Source organism: Taurulus bubalis (assembly GCF_910589615.1).
Source record: "Taurulus bubalis genome assembly, chromosome: 17".
Lineage (NCBI taxonomy): Eukaryota > Metazoa > Chordata > Actinopteri > Perciformes > Cottidae > Taurulus > Taurulus bubalis.
The window spans coordinates 129,994-151,584 of record NC_136605.1 but is presented as its reverse complement, the minus strand read 5'-3'; the positions used below and the strand labels follow the sequence as shown (position 1 = coordinate 151,584).

Below are 21,591 nucleotides of genomic sequence, written 5' to 3'. Positions count from 1 at the left end.
AACAGTACATTATTGCACGACACAGTACTGCCTCTCGTACCTTATTGCTTAAATATATAATAAGTCTGATTAAAGAAGAGATGTCATTGAGATGGTTGAATGTTCGTCCAGTCAGGTTCTACATGTAACTAGAGGCTGTTTTAGTTGTCTTTTTTTTGCCCTGGAATCATTGGGCCATTCCACTCATGGCCAAATCAAGGACAAACCAGGAAGCACAGGATCGTGGCCTCCAATGAAGTCCTGGACCGATCCAGAGCAGCAAACGTTCGGCTCACTGAGCTCCTGAGTTTTGCTGCTAACAAACAGAATGAATGAATAGTTTGCAGCTGAAAGCAGGAATAAAATCACGTAAGTCATAAAAGTGTTGGGCTGGTGGATAGGAAGACTTAAAAGGACAGTTCACCCCACAATCCGTAACGCATATTTGTCCTCTTGCCTCTAATGCTATTTATCAATCGAGACTGTTATGGTGTGAGATGTTAGTGTTGGAGACAGCTGCCGTAAAGATGTCTGCCTTCTCTCAACATAATGGGACTAGATTGACTATATATTTATCAAATAGATTTGAAACTCCACAGCAATGTAGTTTTCTAAAACTGTTTAACACCAAGTCTGTGGATTCTCTTCAGTAACCATTCATGATTTCTGCAAAGAGACATTGCTGCCGAGTTTTTCAAATTCATGTTTTACTGTTTTAAGCACCACAAGCAGAGTGCCCTATGGTGCCATTATCTCCAACATTATCTCCAACATTAAGCAATTTACCCCAAAACAATCTAGATCAGTGGTTCTTAACCTGGGTTCGATCGAACCCCAGGGGATCGGTGAGTCACTCTCAGGGGATCGGCGAGTCACTCTCAGGGGATCGGCGAGTCACTCTCAGGGGATCGGCGAGTCACTCTCAGGGGATCGGCGAGTCACCCTCAGGGGATCGGTGAGTCACTCTCAGGGGATCGGTGAGTCACTCTCAGGGGATCGGCGAGTCACTCTCAGGGGATCGGTGAGTCACTCTCAGGGGATCGGCGAGTCACTCTCAGGGGATCGGCGAGTCACCCTCAGGGGATCGGTGAGTCACTCTCAGGGGATCGGCGAGTCACCCTCAGGGGATCGGTGAGTCACTCTCAGGGGATCGGTGAGTCATTCTCAGGGGTTCGGTGAGTCCTTCTCAGGGGTTCGGTGAGTCACTCTCAGGGGTTCGGTGAGTCACTCTCAGGGGATCGGTGAGTCATTCTCAGGGGTTCGGTGAGTCACTCTCAGGGGTTCGGTGAGTCACTCTCAGGGGATCGGTGAGTCACTCTCAGGGGTTCGGCAGGGGTCAAGACACACAGTATAGCCCAGTTCACACTAGCAATGTCGGGCCGCAACACACCATTTTTCTTCTTTTCGTCACATTGATTTGCAGTAAATATTCATTGCGTTATGTTTTTGTGTGAAATTCATGTTTTGTTGATTTTGTTCTTTGAACACAGTGATTTTGTGTGCAACTGATGCATGGTTCATTTTGTGCACTAACAACCTATGTTGTATACATATATATATATATATATATATACATATATATATATATATATATATATATATATATATATATATATATATATATACCTATGTTTTGAAGAAATCCTATTTAATTTTTCCAATTACGAAGGGTTCAGTGAATGCACTGATGAAGCTTGCAGGGTTCAGTACCTCCAATAAGGTTAAGAACCCCAGATCTAGATGAATTAACAGGTCAAATGGAAAATATATATTTTGGGGTGTAGTGTCCCTTTCAGTCAGACGACACCATCAGCTACGAGAATTATTATTATTATTATGACCTAAACTGGTTTGAAGGACACTGTTTCACAATCTAGTTATAACGACTTTGTTTTACTTCATCTTGTGCTAACATCCTGCAGGCAATAATGTTGTGTTTAATCAAACTGTGTGACACATGAGAGAAGAGGCTGTTTTCCTGGCCTCTGTGCCCGGGCCTGATGGAGACGTTGAGGTGGCGGGGAACATGAATCACGGGTCTGTCTGCGTATGATGCAGCCTTTGAGGAAGTGTCCTCAAAAAGGAAAGATTGGTCCTCCCCCTGGAGGCGGTTAGTGCGGCCTGTTTATGTGAGCATCACACAGTTCAGGACCTCACTGATATAACCGTAAACACCCAGTCACCAACATCTGATTATGAAAAACAGCACTTAAAACTCGTGATTGCAGAATGATTGTGATGTATGTTTTCGTTTCTTACTGTTATGTCATCTCTTGTGTGCATTGTTAGTGCCTAGAGTACTTTTTAAAGCGCTATACAAATAAAATGTATTAATATTATAAGCTCCTTTATCACGTGGAAAATGAAATGGATCACGTAAAAGCAAAACAAGACGAATTCTTTGCTTTGCATAGTTTTTTTCTTATTCCACTCTTTTTTATTTCTTGGTTTCTTTCACTTGTTTTGGTCTTGTGCAATTAGCAAAATATTTTGCTCTTTTACAAATGATAATAGGCACAAACATACATACAGTACAAACACACCTTCTGAAGTGTATCCAGGAGGCATACATAAAAACATCTAGTACATGAAATTACAATACAGAATAAAAATGAAAATTAAATTATTTATCATGGACGTGAACTCAGATATTATTAATGAAAAATAAATGTTGCTACAATAATGCAACAAACTAAATAATTTGTCAAGTAAAAATGCTATGAAGATTGTGGTTATATTTCTGCTCCAGCATGCACCTCGAACGTTCAGCACTCCTGAGAGACAAACCGGGTGTCTGTAAGCTGCGAACAGCATCTACAAGTAGAGAAATGTCCTCTCAGTTCACAGCGTCGACAATAAGCTGGAGGGAAGTTTCCAGGTACTATTGCTGCTTAACACAATCATTCTGTAACATGAGGACCAGATCCCACATGACATCTACTTCTTGGTCAACTTGAATGTTAATATTAATCATTATGATGTTCTCTTTGACGGGAAAAATAACTTGGCACCCTGAAAGACTTTTTTTTTTGCTGATCATCCCACAGCGCCTGTCTGTCTGTTTGTCCATCTGTCCTTCTACCCCTCACGAGCGCCCGGCCTGGCCACCTCCAGTCCCGTCTCGGCACCAATTAATCTACCAAAACACAGGAACACACCCGTTAAGTTGGTCTACAGGATTTGTCAAATGCAGCTCATGCCCCAATTTCTGGGTGAAAGGGAAATTCCAGTACAACACATACAAAACAACCAAAAGCATTCAGGACATTTTTGTTGTAATATGCTTTTACTCTGCTGTCATAGAATCATCCCAAATATATGAACCGATGAGTTATACATGTTTTGTTATTACTGCAGAGGAATAGGAAGCTAGTGGTTAACATATTGATGTACAATTTGGTGAGTTAAAGTTAGTAATATTACTTACTTTAATTCACCAAATTGTACATATAATACTACTACTACTACTACTACTAATAATAATAATAATAAAAGTACACTTGGAATACTTTACTTTCCCCGATTTAGTTTTTGCCAGAGGAGCTGGCAAGCAAAAGGTTCTTATGGCTTTATTCAGAGAGATCCAGCTGCTATGTGCCACTTGGTGCACTAGAAGGAGCAGAGTGGCTGTATCATGAAGATAAACAGTAGAAGAGAGTTGTCTGTTGTTCCACAGGTGCATCAATGAGGATTCTAAAACGTTTTAAGCTGTAATTATTTCCATTGTTTCTGACAATTGCACAGCCTACTTTGTAATGTCCAGTGGTGCACAAGTATAGACCACACGTTAAGCTGCGTACTTTAATTCATATTTGCTCACATGCTTTATGTAAAGAGTTATGCTCTATTCATCCTTGAAGTTGGCCTGAATGAAAATCTGACAATTGTGAAATTTCTTTAGAGAATAATCTGTTCAACAACTTAAGTGTTTCCTGCTTTAATAATTATTTAAATGGTGATAATTGAAGGACCGTGTGTAGGATCTACTCCATTGTAAAGAACTAGATACTGAGGAGGCCTTTGGACAGCATGGAAGTCTCTCTTGAGCAACATGGACTCTGTGAAGAGGACCTGCTCCCTATGGATAGGGACTCCAGTGAAAACATAATGATTCTTAGTTTCAGGAGATTACTATGAAAAATATATTCCATTTATACCAAATAGCTCCACCTAAATGCTACTAAGTTGTCCTTTAAGTGATACATTATATATTTTTTATATATTATTAAAAAAAGCGCAGCATGCTTCTCTCAACCTGCATGTTTCACTTTGTGCACAAGTACAAGGCCGGTTGTAAGTTTTGAGGAACAAATATTAAAAAACCTTTCAGTAATACTAATCAAACTTCAGCCTCCAAAATACAGTTGAATTTACATCTCTAAAACAGTCTCAACACAAACTGAACATTGAAGGGAGGATCATTCAGGACTGTTGCGTTAGACTATTAGTTTTAGCTCAGTGTACGTTAATACATGATTAACCTGCTGAGTTAACCATTTATTGATTACGTGTGGATTATGTAAAGACAATTTAGTCCTCAATTAAATCCAAAATTCCCCACTCTGCTCTCATTTGCAGAGCATGCTGCTGGTACCGGGTATCATCATTTCTAAACGGTGTCAGCATCAGTTGGCTTGCTATCTCTTTCTGTGTGCATCAACGCTTTGGCCTGGCTATAAAGTACACCTGCTGTAGGAGACCTAGCTATAGACGACAGTTAGCACTTCTGGATGCTCACAGGAGGAAACTCGTTCTCGTCATCCAGACACACAGGTCCAGCCGCGAACTCGTGCTCTGGAATGACTTCGCCTTTCTTTGCGCCGCCATCTTCAGAGTAACCTGGGTAGAAACAATGATAAACAACCTTTATTTGTATAGTGCTTTTCTAGTCTTCTACCACTGAACCACAGTGTGTGAACATTTAATGAGTTCAGATCTGCTCAGTTTCACCAGCATTAAGACTTAAATAAACTACGTCTCCAGCAGGCAGCAAACCAAACGGTGACGTCATGGTTGTTATATGCAGTCTGTGGCAAGCAACAAGCACTTTGTTAGAAAGGCTCCAGGCTTAATAACATCAATACATGATTACATTTCATGAAATAAAAAAATAAATACGATTACTATTACCAATACACCATCGGGAGCCGACTTGGGTGTGCTTAATTACTTTGAGATTTGGTGGGAAATCAACTGGATTGTTTTGTGTCCTTTGATCAAGCTACCACAGTCATAGAAGGTTGACTAATGAAGCCGGAACTAAAGGGACCTTGTTAAACACGAGGCTAGTCCAGCAGTAACCCTTCCTGTTACACACAGATGGAGACATGCATGCGACTAACCAGTGAGGGTTGCAGTGACGGGTCCAGAGGCTGGTAAGGCAGCGGTCGCAGCGTAGGATGGACAAGCCTGTGCTGGCCCAGTGACCTCTGACCCCTCTGTCTCCTTTCCTTCACCCTGGTCATCATCAACACCAAAAAGCCTGAGAGAGGAAGAGAAAGAAGGAAACAAGAACACAACTTAATCTGGCATTTGTCAATACTTTTCCCCCCTGAGTGTCTCAAACTTTCAGACTCATTTAGCAACGTGTTGTGTTTTAGAGCCCTCCGATGTCCCATCCCAGTGTGCAGAGGCAAAACACCAGGAGTGCTGCTGGCTTCAGTGACTTCTACAGGATCTGTACCCGAAGTTGTAGCTTTTTAATTCATGACTTCAAAACCCACAGGCTACCTGATTGCAATGCATTCTGCTAACATGTCCATGTGTATAGAAATCCCTTATTCAGAGAACCACAACATACACAACCAGCCTTCTCTCATCTCCAGCTATATGCTGAACTGACACATAAACAAACCAGCGTTTGCAGATGATTAGGCAGCTGTTTGGTTGTTCAGGTGTTCAGGTTGAAAACAATGCAGTTGACCATGATTTATTTGTATGTGTTGTATTTTAATGCCCTGTATAACTTTCAGTTACTTTCTGTTAGAAATCTCTCGGAAATTAAGCATCTTTCTTTCTACTCTTTAACTCTTGAATTCTCTATTTTGGATTGGAACAGATGGTGTAGATATTTAGTTGTCAGAGGCCTTTAACGGCTATGAATGATGTACAGTCTGTTGATGTTGTTTGCTCTGTGAATACACTCATGCATTACAGAATACATCCTGGTCTAACATTCGGATGACTCGTTGTTTTATCAACTTATTAAATGTGCTCAATATGGAACTCAGAGCATATCTATTGCCTCTGGACATGGCTGAGCCGGCAGCTAGCGATGCTAAAAGCGCTAACTACAGTCTGTGGAGCCGGGAGGGAGAGCAACATAAATATCCTGAAGAGAGCTGAACAGTTCATTAGTAGGTAATGGAGAATCTAACAAGACTGAATTAAACAATGGAATCAGAGTGCGGCCGTTCTCCTCCCTCCTTCTGCTTAACATCCATCTCAGCCCGGGCTGTGAAAACAATTGTAGCCTCACCTGTGTTTATGGGCTAAAGTGCACTCGCCTCCATCCAGTGGATCTACGTTGTAGATGAACAGCTGGCCGTCAGCGGTGGCCACCAGTAGCCGCGGAAGCTTCTGGATGCTGGAACATTAGATTGAGTATCCGTTGAAGTTGTTGTGTAACAATCACAAGCATCCGCTCACGTCCAACCCAACAGTGAGAGGAACTGATTCATTTACACTTTGTACCACCCTAAAGATTGTTTGCAGTCAACCCCATTTCTGTGTCGTCATAGCTGGATCAGGAATGAGGACAAATAAAAATGGTAGTGAGGACGAGTAAAAATCTCTTCTCTCAAGGTCAAAAACAAATCTGTAAAGAAACCCCACGTGAACACAGAAAGGCTGAATGTTATGTATAAGGCCCATTCCCTGATTCCCAAAGCTCACATAGCTAGGGTGCAGATGTTCCTCTGGGATGTCACGAGGTGGACGGTGGCAAAGGCCCGGTCCTGGCTCATCATGCCGGATACCTGAGCAGGGAGGTAGCTGCTGGCTGCTGAGAACATCTTCCCCACGTAGGCTGTCCAGGTGGCAGCCTCGTCCCCGCCACTGCATACAGAGCAACAAGTTCAGCCTACAAGTACGTCCATACTCTGGTGAGTACAATGTGATCGATAGAACTGGTCAAAAATAACAATAGTGTGAATGTAGCTTACCTTAAATATAGCAACCAACAGGTAACAGTGACATAAACAGTGTGTGTGTGTGTGTGTGTGTGTGTGTGTGTGTGTGTGTGTGTGTGTGTGTGTGTGTGTGTGTGTGTACCTTGGCCCCAGCTGCTCTACTTTAAAGATATGCACCGTCTCTGTGTTGCTGGACGCACAGAGGAACTGGCCATCAGGGCTGAAGGATAATGAGCTTATATTGACATACCTGCAGAGAAACAGACACAAACACACACTTGAGGATTCATCTTTACATCACTATGTAAAGTGGATATAAACTTTTACCGTAAGCTATTGTCGTAAACCAAAATGAGTCTACTCAGCTCTTGAGAATCTCAGGTCATGTGCCATTTCAAAACTAGAATGCAGTCATCAGTATGTACTTAGGTCTCACTGCAAGAATGACTCCTTATGTATTTGGAATGATTGGGTTTACATATCTAGCTGTGCTCGTTCTTTGGACAGGGTGCAGATCTTAGGATGTGTTTGAACTCTGACCTCTTCATGCCCCGGCGGAACTCAAACAGACGCAGGCCCTCGGGTACGGAGAACACTCGGATGACGGTGCCCTGTAAGACACACAGCCAGTGAGGTGTCATCTTTACTCCAGGTTTCTAGCAGATGCTTCCTTTCTGCGAGGAACCTGGTTCAGAACCTGACAGCTGTTGATCTTTAGTGTTTTCTCCATTTATAACCTGATATGCTACGAGAGGTGATGGGTCATGAGAGGCAAAGGAGGTGGAGTTGTAGAATCTATGATCATTGTGGATTAATGCATGCCATAAATCTGTAAAAAGAGATAGTTGTGATTTTTTGAAGTATGTTTGGATGAGGTACTTCTCCATAGTCTGTGTATTAGTGTGGCTCAGTGATGGAGCAGGGTCGTCGTTCAATCAGAGGATCGGCAGTGCGACCCCCTAGTCCATGTCGATGTGTCCTTGGGCAAGACACTTAACCCCAAATTGCTCCCGTAGCTTTACCTACGGTGTATAGATGTTAGTTACTCCTGATGGCACCAGTGGCTCCTCCCATCAGTGTATGAATGGGTGAATGATGACAAGTAGTGTTATAGCGCTACACAATGCAGCCCTTTACCATATTACTCCAGTAGATGGAGTTTGGAGAAACAGGCAGGAGCAAAACAATGTACTGCTGTGGACATATTTTGGTTCCTAAAAGGATCAGGTGAACTGAATGGAAAGCCACCAAACTCTGCTGGTACTTCTGTCTGTTTCTCCTAACTCCATTTCGTGTAGGTAATACACTGACAATAAATAAGTACCTCAAACAACCCTAAAAAGGCCCTTGTATCTAAAGCTCTTGAGGCTAAAATGCTCTTGTATCCAATAATACAGACACTTTGAAAGAAAGACACAATGCAATGATGACTTGAGTATTACTAACAGATCCATACAAGTAGTTGACTGGGTGTTATGTGGCCATGAGCCATAATGTGTTCAACTGTCATGGCAACCTGCTCAAGTTCACATTTTGGCTAAAAGATGGAGATAGTGTCAAAGTGATCAAGATAACAAGGTCCGTCCACTAGGGAACATTCATGTGTTTAACACATTTCATTTAAATCTGCCTTGTAAAGTCATGTTACGGCCTGGTGGGGAAGCTGGAGGCAATGTCCCCGAAAAACAAAAAAACATGTGAGAACTCATCCTATGGGACCTCGAGTATCCGGAGCAAATTCAATGGAAATACAGCCTCAACTTCTGAGCTCGCATGGATGAAAGTGCCGGTCAGAGACAAATTAAAAGAAAAGATCAGGAAGTCATCACAATAACAAGGATTCGTGCTGTGGTGACCCTGAACATCCATAACTGGACCAAAGCGCTGGATGGACAGACTGACCTTTTGTTTCATTAACTACATGTTTAGTCTGTTTTACCCTCTCAGAGGCGCTGGCAAGTTTGGTGGCCGAGGCGTTGAAGGTGAGAGCTGCCAGAGGACTGTCATGAGCCGGGATCATGGTCACTGTGTTCTGAAAGGCCAGAGGATGACACAGGGGACAGAAAGAAAGAGCGTTACTCTACACTGATGTCACGTTCATGTCACTGAAGCTTCATTTACTTCTACAGAAAAGCTTGCATAGAGTTTCTGCAGAGCCACAGAGATGGTTTGCAGAGCTGACTTTGAAATCAGGGAGGAATACGGATTATTTGAGGTGTTTTGTGTTGACATGTTTCTTACCAAATTGTTGGCATCATACACTACGATCTCTCCAATGGTGGCACTGCCGGGGTACGCCAGGTAGGAGTTGGAATGGTTGATAGAAAGAGCACAGAGACCTGCGAGAGGCAGAACCAAGACATGTCAATGGGATGGTGTTCAGGGTTAGTCAGGCAAGTCAACCAGTTGGTTATGTTCTAGAGCAGGGATTCCCAAAGTGTGGTGCGAGGAAAAATGTAATGGTGATCTAATGGTGTAATAATTAATATTAAATATTATTTAAAAAAATGAAGTAGGATTTTTTAATTATAAAAATTCCCTTTGTAAGATTTAAAATTAAAAACGTACGATTTAATAAATAGATGCACTTCCGGTCCGGCCGCCAGACTGTCTTTTACTACACGCTAGCTAGCCTAGCTTGTGCACCTAACGTCATTTCATTCATTCAGCAACATCCATGAAAATATGTTAAACTGGCTGAAATCGGGGAAGCTGTCAGTAATAAAAGAGGAGAGGGACAGAGAGAGAGGGAGGAACCGGAGGGAGAGAAACGGAGAGGTGCTGGGGAGAGACCGGGAGAAGAAATCGACCGGGAGTCGGAGAAAGAGGAGACGGAGGAGACCGAGAAGGAGGAAGAGATATCACAGACAAACCGGGAGCACAGAGACCCATCGAAGAGTCAAGGTGAAGAAAGAGGAAACGAGAGTGAGCATCAGACTGGGAAAAAGAGAGGAAACATGATGACAATTATCTGGGTCTGGGCTTCACTTGGATTGGAATGCAGATTGCCCGAAGCCACAGTGCGTGCTGTGCAGTGAGGTTCTGGCTAACAGCTGTCTGAAGCCTCTTATTTGCCTCTCCACCTGAACACCAAGCATGCCAGTGCAAGTCAGAAGCCCCTTACATTTTTAGATCAAAATTGGACGAGTCACAAAACAGTCAAAAACAATTGCAGTCTCATTCACGTGAGCTTTCTCCCCCTCCCCCTCCCTCTCTATCTCTCTTGCTGCGCTGCATGTGAACATCCTCATATGGACTCTATTTTTATTCATATCTGTTTCTGAGCCCAATTATGTGCCACTCTTTGTTCTTTACGTGGCTTACTGTGTTTAAGTAAATACATGTGAAATGCAGTCTGCCTCTGAGCCTGTGTGTGTGTCCTCGCCATCCTTATTGCTCTTTAAAAGTGACGCCTTGTGTAACTGTAATGTATACAGCGGACTAAATCTAGTAACAAACGCCACGCGCGAGCAAACAGTTCTCGCATTGGTCCGATTTTATGGGGCTATAAATAGGCTCTGTTGCGTTTTTTTTTTTAAGGTGTGGGGGATTGGAGGTGCGTGAACCCGGTCGGATGTAGAAGGGGGTGCGTGGCCTAAAAAGTTTGGGAACCGCTGAGCTAGACTATATAGTCCAAACGAGCAACACATGTGAAACTGTAGGTGAACCAGGAATGATGTGTTTTACAGACTGGCTGGGGGGTCTTTACGTGTGTGGTGCCAAGAACTCTCTTGGTAGTGTTGTCTTACCTGAGGGGTCTTTACGTGTGTGGTGCCAAGAACTCTCTTGGTAGTGTTGTCTTACCTGAGGGGTCTTTACGTGTGTGGTACCAAGAACTCTCTTGGTAGTGTTGTCTTACCTGAGGGGTCTTTACGTGTGTGGTGCCAAGAACTCTCTTGGTAGTGTTGTCTTACCTGAGGGGTCTTTACGTGTGTGGTACCAAGAACTCTCTTGGTAGTGTTGTCTTACCTGAGGGGTCTTTACGTGTGTGGTGCCAAGAACTCTCTTGGTAGTGTTGTCTTACCTGAGGGGTCTTTACGTGTGTGGTGCCAAGAACTCTCTTGGTAGTGTTGTCTTACCTGAGGGGTCTTTACGTGTGTGGTGCCAAGAACTCTCTTGGTAGTGTTGTCTTACCTGAGGGGTTGGACGGAGTGTTGAGCAGAGTCTTGAGCAGCTTCATGTCTTTGATGTTGTGGATGTAAATGGACTCATCAAGGCACACCACCAGCCTCTGCAAGACACAGCAGACCTCAGGTCATTGCACTCATGCAGTCAGGGTTGGCTTCCATCAGTGAAAGCCCACTCGTTATGGGAACAAGGGGCCTCATCACCACCCTTCTCTTAAAATTCTCCTCTCATATTTTCTCTTCACCGGGAATGTGTATAGAGAAAAAGTAAGAGAAGTGAACTTCAGATGTATTCAACGTTCTTCGTGAACTGAATGATGAATCCCTACATCAGCTGAGGCTGATCCAATGTTTACTGAGATGTTTCAGTTTGGACCACATGTCACAGGGCCATATGGTCTGCCTCTGATATTTGGTTCTTTGTCTGCTTCTCATGTCATCAGGCAAAGTTGTGTAAACGTTCCCAGTCGGTGGGGATGTTTCAAAGGGAATCAAAACGGAACATTTCCTTTGTTGGAGGGGTCCAGTGATTTGCTTTGCGTTTTGAGCCTACTGGCCATAATAACTCCTCTAGTATAGAAGTAGATGAGAAAACTTGATTTATTCCCTCAGTAAACATTGTAAACATGAGTTGTTATGTCTCTAGTTCCAAGTCTTCTTCAATACAGCATGATGTTCATTTCGTAAATGGTGCTCCATTTAGAGTCAAATAGATCATGAAGTGGAGTATGCTTTAGCTATAGGGCGTATGTTTTAAGATCTTTCAAGATTAGGTGGCTAAAGAAGATGAACCAGCAACCCGTGAAGCTCTTGACTGAGAGGCTCTGTGTGTGAGATACTTCCTAACTGTGATGAATTATGGGATACATGGTCATATCTGTAACTCACCTGTCTGTTGAGCTTGACAGCCAGGATGTTGCTGGGGTAGCTGTAGTTGCAGATCTCCGTGCCCTTCTTGAAGTGGTAGATGTTCATGCGCTGCGGCATGGCGATGCTCACCACGACGACCAGACTGCTGGAGAACAGACGCTCCACGATGTAGACATCTGCAGTCTCTGCTGGTGGGCAACAGGGAGCAGACACACACACACAGGCAACGATGGAGACGGCTTTAACGTTGACTTGGAGATTCAAGAGGAACACAGACTTTCTAATCACTAGAACTCTGATATTCTGTCATTTCAGGTCAGAAGAAAGACTTTTTTCCCCACACAGTATGTTCATTTATTTAAAAATGATGCCCATCAGGAATAGCTAGCCATTCATACTCAATTACACACCGCACCTGCGGGGACAAATCAGAGTTACGTGTCTCGCCCAGGGACACGTCGACAGGGATCGACCCGCCGATCCTTTGATTGAAGGACGACCACCGACAACAACATGGAGAAACCTGTGTTACGCTGCAGCTGCAGGGCTCAGGGCTCAGATTCAGATCCAGAGTTCTGATCCCACTGCGGTATTTGATCAATAAGCTGTATTCCTCACTGGGTGGATCGCTCTTTAAGGCTTGACTAAATCACTGAAAACATACATATGTATGTATTTAGATATACATTTACTGAAATTGTATTTATTATTAAAATAACAAATTGTACATTTGCAACTAACCTTGATTACACTTCATGTGTACAACTTTTAATGCAGCAACAAATTGGTCACAATTCCAGTATATAATGTATTGTGTATTTAAACATAGAGTTAAATTGAATATATAGATCCAGCTTCTTGAGTCAGTATTGGCCCGATATCTGAAATCTATCTATATATAATATCATCTCAAGCCTGACCAATAAATCAGCGTGGCAAATGTTGTCAAGCAATTTTAGCTCATTACAGATATATGAAGCTTCTAAGCCGAAGTTCAGTCTATCTTTACACTGCTTTTCATTCATAATCTTCCGGTCTCTATTTCTCCCTGTGATTACTCTATCAGCTGAATGAGGGCCTTCACTTAAACCAGATTCTGCACAGTTTCCTTCAACCAATCACATCATTGCTGTCAAACTTTAAAAATGTTCTCCTCTCTGCTGCTGTTAGTTATCATTTCAGCTCAGACAGATGCAACCCTCCTCCTCCTCCTCCTCCTCCTCCTCCTCCCCCTCCCCCTCCTCCTCCTCCTCCTCCTCCTCCTCCTCCCCCTCCCCCTCCTCCTCCTCCTCCCCCTCCTCCTCCTCCTCCTCCTCCTCCTCCTCAGGCTCCTCCAATCAGCATCAGTCATGCTCCTCATTCATCATCGGATTGCAGCAACTCCCTCAGCATCACTCCGCATTGATTATCTTCTTTCAGGATGGAGTCCGATCGCCAAAGACTTAATACATTATTGTTAAATTCTCTCCTGATTGAAATAGGTAAAGATGTATCTGTTGGCCAATAAGTAACAAGAAACTGTTGATCACATATATCTCAATTACATCTTCATAATACAATATACATGTATTTATATTGGTGATACAAATAAAGTTGACTTGACACAAATGCTCAACAGAGGAAACCCGACCAGCATGTCAGTTTAACATAAACCAGACTAGATGCTGTACAGAACACCAGCCTGGACCGGACAGTGCAAACACACCTTTCTGAGGACACGCTCTTCTTCTTTGCCAAAAGCACGGTGTAATTACAGCAAACTGGGCCTTGTCTGAGCGTCCAGCCTCTACAACCCCAAAAGGACCAGTGAGCGCTGTGATGTGGAGAGGCAGCAGTCACATACTTCATAACTATGATGAGATCATACTGTGATTGAGCAGAAACATGGCTCCCCCCACAGGAAACTGGTGACAGAAGCTGTGTTTGCATACACATGTTGAGGGAAACATTCCAGACTGTGAAACTGATCTGACGAAAGATGTGTAAAAACTAACAAGACTATTTATTTACTCATATTCTTTGTACATATTGTACATTTGTAATGCTTACCTGTAAGTATACATGTAGTGAAAACCTTTCCCCTGCAGGGTTAATTAAGTAACTATCTCTATAAAGCTACGTGTTAGCATGGTTACCCAATTATCTTGCATACTTATGACTGTCGGTCAGTGGTAGAGCAGGAACATCCATCAATCAAAGGATCGGCGGTTCAATCCCCGGCTCCGCTAGTCCATTTCCATGTGTCCTTGGGCAAGACATTTAACCCTGATTTGCCCCTGCAGGCTGTTCCTGCGGTGTGTGAATGGTTAACTAGTCCTGATTGGCAGGTGGCGCCTTGCATGGTAGCCCCTCCCATCAGCGTATGAATGGGTGAATGAACATGTATTGTGGAAGTGCTTTGAGTGGTCAGAAGACTAGAAAAGATAGAAGACGAAGGAGAAGATGAAAATACAGTCCATTTAACATTTATGTTTTCTTGATACCTTTTGACTCATCACTCTGTGTATATATTTTGAAGGCGTATTTAGCATTATTATGGAGGTAATATATGTAATTTGTAAGTAAAGGTGAGGCGGAATAAACACATCACAGTTAACTGTGGCAAGAGAGAGACTTAAGAAGAAAGTACGTTCCATGGAAATAGATTAACCTTAATGAGAGCTCAACCGGAGAATGAACAACATACAGACTATGCATTGTGGGTAACCTGCAATGTTTCCCCAAGGAATGTTCCTTTACAGGAGTGTGACGAGGCCTGATGTTGACATGTTATCAACAGCAGACGGATGAGCTAACCCAACCGCTCAGTTTAACCAAAAGCAGAACCCTTTGTCCTGTTCACCACATGAGCCGTCATGAAGGAAATGTTCACTGACGGATTAAAAGATATAACAGTACGGCTTTGAACGGGCAGTGTTTTATGATAAACCATGGTAAAGCGATAAATAGCATGTTTCTAATAACTGTACACTGAAATGTAGTGGAGGGGTGTTGGGCTCACACTGATGCACAGTTCGAGCTCCATACTCACCGCTCTCATGGATACAGTCCAGCTTTTCCACCATGGTCAGAGAAAACAGCTTGTAGCCGGTCTTTGTTCCCAGAGCCAGGGACCTGCAAAACATGCGCACATCAGTATAAGCGGAACTCATATCAAGCTGTAGTTCCTCTCACTTCTGGACTCTTTCAATATTCTTCTGTTGTCTTGTCAAACTATCAATCTTTGTAAGGAGCCTTTTGCTGTTCATGGAGACTCCACCCTGTAGTCCAAACAGAGACAGCGGTTTATTTTTACACCGATCATTTTCTTAATGGCCACCTGTGTGCATGACATCTGCACATTCCTGTCCCGTCTCGTCCTGTCTGTGAGCAGGAGGAAACCCGCAGGACTAAAATACAGCACATTTTTACAAAACGATTGTGGAACATATGCATCATTTTTCTCTGAGCCGCTCAATATTTTGTCAAGTAAAGAGTTGATCCATATTTTATAAAGGGAATGAGTAACTATATGCTGGAGACAAAGCGTGCATTCAAAGTACAAATACAAATACACACACCCTTTCTTTCACAACTTCCTGCGCTTATCTTTGGATTACTCAGCACTTTAACCCAAATGCCCGTGTGGACGTCCTGAGCTCCGTAAACATCTCCCTCGCATGGTCACACTGAGTTTAAGAAGGGGTCTTGGGACTTGTTGTTTGGATCAGCAACCTGTTGAGGATGCACTCATCTTGCAGTTGCTCACAGTGTACACTTCCGTGCAAAACACTTGAATTAGAGCAACTGTTTGGCAAACACCACCCTTGAGCAAGGCAATGAGAACACCCCAGTGACCCAGTAGAGCTGCTATTGCAGCCATCAACAGACGCTACCATGGCTACACTGGGCAGATTAAAGGGCCACTTGAGCAACCAACCTAAAGCCAGAAAACTGGGGGAGCTGAGAGAGAGCTAGCTTTAAATGGGTGAATGAAAGACATAGGGCCATGGTAGCCAGTATCAGTATGTAACTAAGGCTTTATTAGAGCCTGTGCAGGAGCAGCTACATTGACTGGAGTCTGAAGCTCCAGCTCCAAACGATCCTACATCCAACACATCTCCAGAGATCCTTAGCCCCCAATTCCTTCCCACCGTCCGGGGTTCAGCTGCCTGCCTGTAGTGCCCCAAAACAAGGCAACCCTGACCACATCACTATGACGTCATGAGGGTTATTTCCTCAAACTGCTCTGGTGCTGATTGTGATATGTCAAATTGGTGGAGTGTCCCTTTAATAGCCTGCTTTATCTACACCGTTCTGGGTTCAGTGAATAAATGCACACGTTGAAGTCAAGCCCCGTGCTTTGGGTTAGATTCAGGGAGAAGTGGGTCTGCTGAGCGAGACGTTGTTACTCACGTGGAGTCTTGGTTGAAAGAGGCGCATCCAGACGGCGGGCCCGGCGCGTCCGGCCCGCCGGGCCCGCCGGCCCCCTCTCCGGTCTCCATCCCGGTCTCCATCCCGATCCCCAGCGTCCTCCTTCCCTCCCTCCGCCCTGGATTGGAGGCCTGGGATCGGCTGCACCTCTTCGCTCGATGTCGGCGGAAGACGGCTCCAATTTGGAAGAAATGTGGACCGCGTGACGTGGAGGTGAGCGCGCGCGGCACAGCTGGCGAGTTTCTCCGCTAGAAATCAATTTGAATTTCAGTTTCTCCGCTGGATATTTATGCAGGTCGGTTTATCCAGACCCTGAAAGGAACAGACGGGGAAAAACAGAAGCAAAACAAGAACAGCTGACGGCATTACGTCACAGCGTAGCCTCTTCCGATTGGCTGGGAGTGGAACCATGTTGTCGCTGGCTTCTATTCTGATTGGTCAAGCGTACAACAGTGTGTTGTATTCGCTGCTAGTGCGGATTTGGTCATGTTTGTGTCCAGTAATCACAACCCGACACTGTTGACAAAAACGAAATCCAGTGTGTATCCACAGGTGTATGATAACCTCGGTCCGTGGCGGTCAGCTGGGTGAATTGCTCTCATGTGAGAGTAGGTCGTCCTCAAACTAATACACATGTATAAAGTCAAATTCAGCTACGGGTGACCAACACAAGGTGTCATGTGATCTAAGTCACGTGACTTCTCATGATTGTCTTCAAACAGGAAGCCCTTGGGAGAGGTCCAGCCAATAATATTGAGGTTAATCATTTCTCATGAATGAAACAATCTTTTTTTCTTTTTTTTAAAATGTATTTATATGTGTGTTCATCAAAATAAATTATAATATGGTATAAAGATAATATACTTGTTATCTCACTTAAATATGCCATTGTCCCAGGAAGTGTGGTTCAACAAGTGGAACAGTGGGATTTATGTTTTGTGGACCAGCATGGATTATGTCAATAACTATAGTTGTTTACAGGTTAGTAGTCTACTAATGCGTTATTTTAGCTGCACACTTGTAAATTATTCGTGGCTGCGTCTTGCATAGTTGCAACGCTATCACAGTGGCAAAATCACAGACAGACCGAACACCAGCCTACTCTCAACCTCCTCTGTGCTAGATCCTGCTATACAGCAGGATTTTGCCATTATGTCACACAGACAGACTCAGAAGGTGAAACGATACCAGTGTCACTGGTAATGAAATCGTTTCACTTAAATCCATGCATATTACTGATTAATTCAATGGAATGTATGCATTTCAGATCACAATGGCAGGTAGAGAACAGCAGACACACAAAGAGAGAGAAGCAGGCAAAGAATCAGGGAAGACATCTGATCAGTGGACCTGAGCTGTTTATATTACATGAATCAAGACATTTAGGCCTTTAACGGACTGGAGAAATGCAGGTTATCTGATTGTCCTGTACTGGCAGTAAGAGTACTGTTATGTACATACTGGCTTTATAATGCAATATATTCCAGACATCTGTTATTACATTAGGCTAATTCAACTTACAGGTCATTTTGCCCCCAAATAGACTGGAGCAGCAGTACTAATTTTGACTGGTATGATAGTCTGGTCTCTGGTCACAACAGTAACAGTGTCACTGACTCTCACGCTGTCTCCATCTCCTGTATAATGTTATGCACCACTCGCCATGAGAAATTCCTTGTATGTGAAGCATACTTGGCAATAAACGGTTCTGATTCTGATTCTGATATGGTAATCCCAGCCTCCTTCAGGGCCTGTTGCAGTCTGTCCTGGAGTCACTTTGCACATGTCCAAGTCCAGACCATCAGACAGCATTGGCTACGTATCTAAGTCAGCTCACACCAACAGGTGCTTTGTAGACCCAAAGACATTGTAAATGGACACGCACCTTCCTTCCTGTCTGATGCCCTTCAGGAATCAAGAATTCAGGGCTCCTGTCTGTCCCAAGGGTCAAAGGGTAACTAAATCCCTCACCGCTTACTTAAGAAGCACTCTTCTATTAATGTAGAAATACTAGATATAACTGATTATTTTGCAGCAGCTAACCTCTTTAGGAGCTACCATTGTGTGCATCAATGGACTAGAAATAGTCTCCTCTCTGTGTTGTCTCACACACACCTAAGTCACGCTCCTAGCTGTCAGTAGCTCTTCACTGGACGACGATTGGTCAAAAGCATATTTTTTTGGGGGGGGGGGTTGTGCGGCGTGATCCAGCTGTCATGTAGGGTGAGTGGACTGCCCCAGAAGGGCAGGAAGGAGAGCTCAGATAGAAGCTACGCTAAGCCAGCTAGGACCTGAAGCTTCTTCACTTCCCAGCCTGCTCTAATGTCCGGTTGCAGGAAAGGATGGATGAAACAAGACTTCAGACAAACCCTGCAAAGGGAGGTGTCGTGACTGTTTCAGAGACCTGGCTCAATAGCAATTAGCATAAGCATTTAGCATTAGCACATTGAAAGGGTAAAAGCTATGATGAAAGGTAGTTTAACAACAGTAACAGCTCTGGGGTTTATTTACTTCAGTTACTACTTTCCCTTTCCTCTGGAATAGCGGCCGTCTGGACATCAGGAAGACTGATTCTGTTGAGGGTTTCTGTTGTACAAGACCAGGCTGACAACCCTGATGACATCATCGGAGGTATTTTTCTTCAGTACAACAGTTTTCTTATGATGACAAGTAAGGTCTTAGGAGCATCAATAACAGTGGAGCAATGACACAGAAATAAAGTAATAAACTAAAGAAACGTATGCAGTAAAATATCAATACACACAACATGAAAATGTAAAGAACATGTCATTACAATGCATTTTCTGGCCTGTAAATATCCTCTTTATTTATTCAAAACAGTTGTTTTGACAAATCTCATTGTTTCTAGTCACTCAGATGCACATCAGAAGTTCCATGGCAGAGGTTATATTCCATAAAGGTGTATGTGATACAAGGGTGTGGTTGTCGGTTGAGCCTCTGGCAGATCAGTGGTGTCTCAATGCTGCAAACAAAGGATACGCACATGTCAGCAGTGATCGCACACAGCTGTGCTGTTGTTTTAAAGGCAGATTGCAGTAGATTACGTTTGTAGCAACATGTTTGCGTTGCAGCTGATAGCTGATACCGGGCGCACACATTCCATACTGAACATTCCATCAGTGCTTCCTTCAGAAAGCCTCTGTAAACATGTTGACTGTCATGGGTCTCTTGAATTACATTATTCATAAAACACATTTCACAGCCATCACTCAAAATAATTTTGCCCTATAACTGTTTGTGTACGTAAAGTTACTTTTACAGCAATAATGTTACAGTGCTCCCAAATCAAATTTCACCGATCTCTCTGTTGTATGGAAATCAGATAAACCAGTATGCAGCTGGAATACTGTATGAAGATTAAACATCTATGAATTACGTGAATGAATTGAAAGTACGCTATTTGTCAGTGATTGTAAAAATGTGTCTGTCGTTGAGCGTGACGCTCTATTCTTAACATAATATTCCCAGTGATAATCTGAACACAGGTTCCATCGACTCACCTTTGTAACCCTTGAACCACATCTCGTGCTCTAAAGCAGCAACTGGATTTTACTCAGTTGCCTCAGTGCTGAGTCAAGACATTTTGCCAAATCCATTTCCATAAATGGAATCAAATAAATATGTATGTGATTATTCACAGAATATCCACCTTCAATTACATTAAATAACCTCCGATCAAAATTCTTCAGTTTTGAAGATGATTTTGTTGAAATATATTTGAGTGATAATAGTTACTGTTTGTCACATGTACCTTAAAATCCCAGATGACCATGGCTCCGTCCAGACCCACACTGCTGTACTTCTGCACTTTGGCTTTCTCCCCAGACACAACACACAGTTGACTGCAAGACACAACACATGCACACACAGTTTACAAAAAACACACCGTTTTTTTATGTAGTTCTAATAAAAAACAACAAGAACAGTGATTTCTGGAGACACCCACAGCTTCCCCCTGTGTTACCAGGTCAAAGTCTGGCTCTGGTTGAAAATTGTTCCTTTCCCGTTAAGTGAACCATATGGCATGTTTAAAAACAAATGCACGAGTTTTTGGGGCACATCCAAATATGTCGTATCAAGTTTGGGGAAGATTCTAAGGATTTGTAGGAGTGGTGAAAACTGCTTTGCAAAAAATATTGTAATGGCAGAAATTCAGGAATTTTGCTTTTAAACTTGATGCTTGAGGAGTTAAAGGCAAACCACAAAGCACGGTGGAGCTGTTGGATCCAGATCAACACGTTTCTACCTGTTTTAGAGTCTCGTTCCTCTGTGGTAGCGGTAGTGAGGCTACTTTAAGTGGAAGCAGCTGTGGCCCTTACGTGATGCTGTTCTTGTGAAGGCTGCCCAGCTCGTTGCTGTCCTCATCAGTGGCCCTCTTGTCCAGGTTCTGGAAGTGTTGCATGGCAGTAATGCCGCCCTTGGAGGTCTGCTTGGGGATGTCCAGCTTCTTCACAAACTCCAAAGCACCTGGACCCTTATAGGTGAACTGGTAGGGGCAACAGTCATGGCCCTGACAGAAAGGAGATTATATTAACGGTATAAAAACAATCATATCAAAATTCAAGTTCATTATCATAGAAAAGGCTTTTTTTCATCTATAAGGATTTCAAATATCAGAACTAAAGGTGGCAATGTAAGCTAGTGAACCAAGCACAGAGAGCCTCTGATAACAACCCACACAGAGGGATGTAGACATTACTGCGCTATATCTTTACATAGACAACAATCGTATGATGACATATTAATACTCTGAATGTCATAGAAAACCTTTAAAGCTGTACATTTTCCCAAATGATGGAACCGTAAATAAGCTGAAAACACAACATTAACACATTATAATCTTATAAAGTGGATATAATGCTTCAGAAACAGTTGCCTATTTACACATAATTATTAGTATTTATGTTTCTCTAGCTGCTAAATGCTCCACTGTGTTTACCAGCTCGTCTCTAACTGTGTCCCTCTGCTATGAGTACAGTGAGTTTACCAGAGCTTTCCGCTGGAAGCAGCTGCCTGCTGCTGGAAACAATGTGTGTGGTTAAAAACTAGAG

The 21,591-nt window shown here is 43.2% G+C and overlaps 3 protein-coding genes across 4 annotated transcripts in view; 1 reads left to right on the top strand and 2 right to left on the bottom strand.

The window, feature by feature from the left end:
- Positions 1-2,388: 2,388 nt before the first annotated feature.
- On the bottom strand, positions 2,389-16,819 carry wipi1 (WD repeat domain, phosphoinositide interacting 1). Its single transcript, XM_079233323.1, has 13 exons — positions 16,502-16,819; positions 15,138-15,220; positions 12,125-12,291; positions 11,244-11,340; positions 9,351-9,448; positions 9,049-9,141; positions 7,650-7,720; positions 7,252-7,359; positions 6,874-7,035; positions 6,458-6,565; positions 5,322-5,461; positions 4,718-4,818; positions 2,389-3,115 (listed from the first exon to the last, which is right to left on the bottom strand). The coding sequence occupies exons 1-13, from the start codon at positions 16,600-16,602 to the stop codon at positions 3,065-3,067; spliced, it is 1,380 nt and encodes a 459-aa protein (XP_079089449.1). The 5' UTR covers positions 16,603-16,819; the 3' UTR covers positions 2,389-3,064.
- The window catches only part of prkar1aa (protein kinase, cAMP-dependent, regulatory, type I, alpha (tissue specific extinguisher 1) a), a 22,186-nt gene continuing 17,263 nt past the window's right edge, over positions 16,669-21,591 (top strand). The window contains exon 1 of the mRNA XM_079233324.1: positions 16,669-16,732. The gene's annotated coding sequence lies outside the window, so the exon portion shown is untranslated. The remainder of the gene's footprint in view (positions 16,733-21,591) is intronic.
- LOC306749257 (actin-related protein 2/3 complex subunit 1A-A) overlaps positions 19,099-21,591 on the bottom strand; it is an 8,735-nt gene continuing 6,242 nt past the window's right edge. Inside the window, exons 8-10 of one of the 2 annotated variants that reach the window (XR_013771177.1) lie at positions 20,787-21,050; positions 20,292-20,382; positions 19,099-19,502 (exon numbers count right to left, since the gene is read on the bottom strand). Coding sequence is in view for 1 of the 2 variants with exons in the window: in XM_079232522.1 (XP_079088648.1) it covers positions 19,497-19,502; positions 20,292-20,382; positions 20,860-21,050 (288 nt within the window). In the remaining variant the exon portion in view is untranslated. The remainder of the gene's footprint in view (positions 19,503-20,291; positions 20,383-20,786; positions 21,051-21,591) is intronic. The other variant, XM_079232522.1, reaches the window with a different exon arrangement.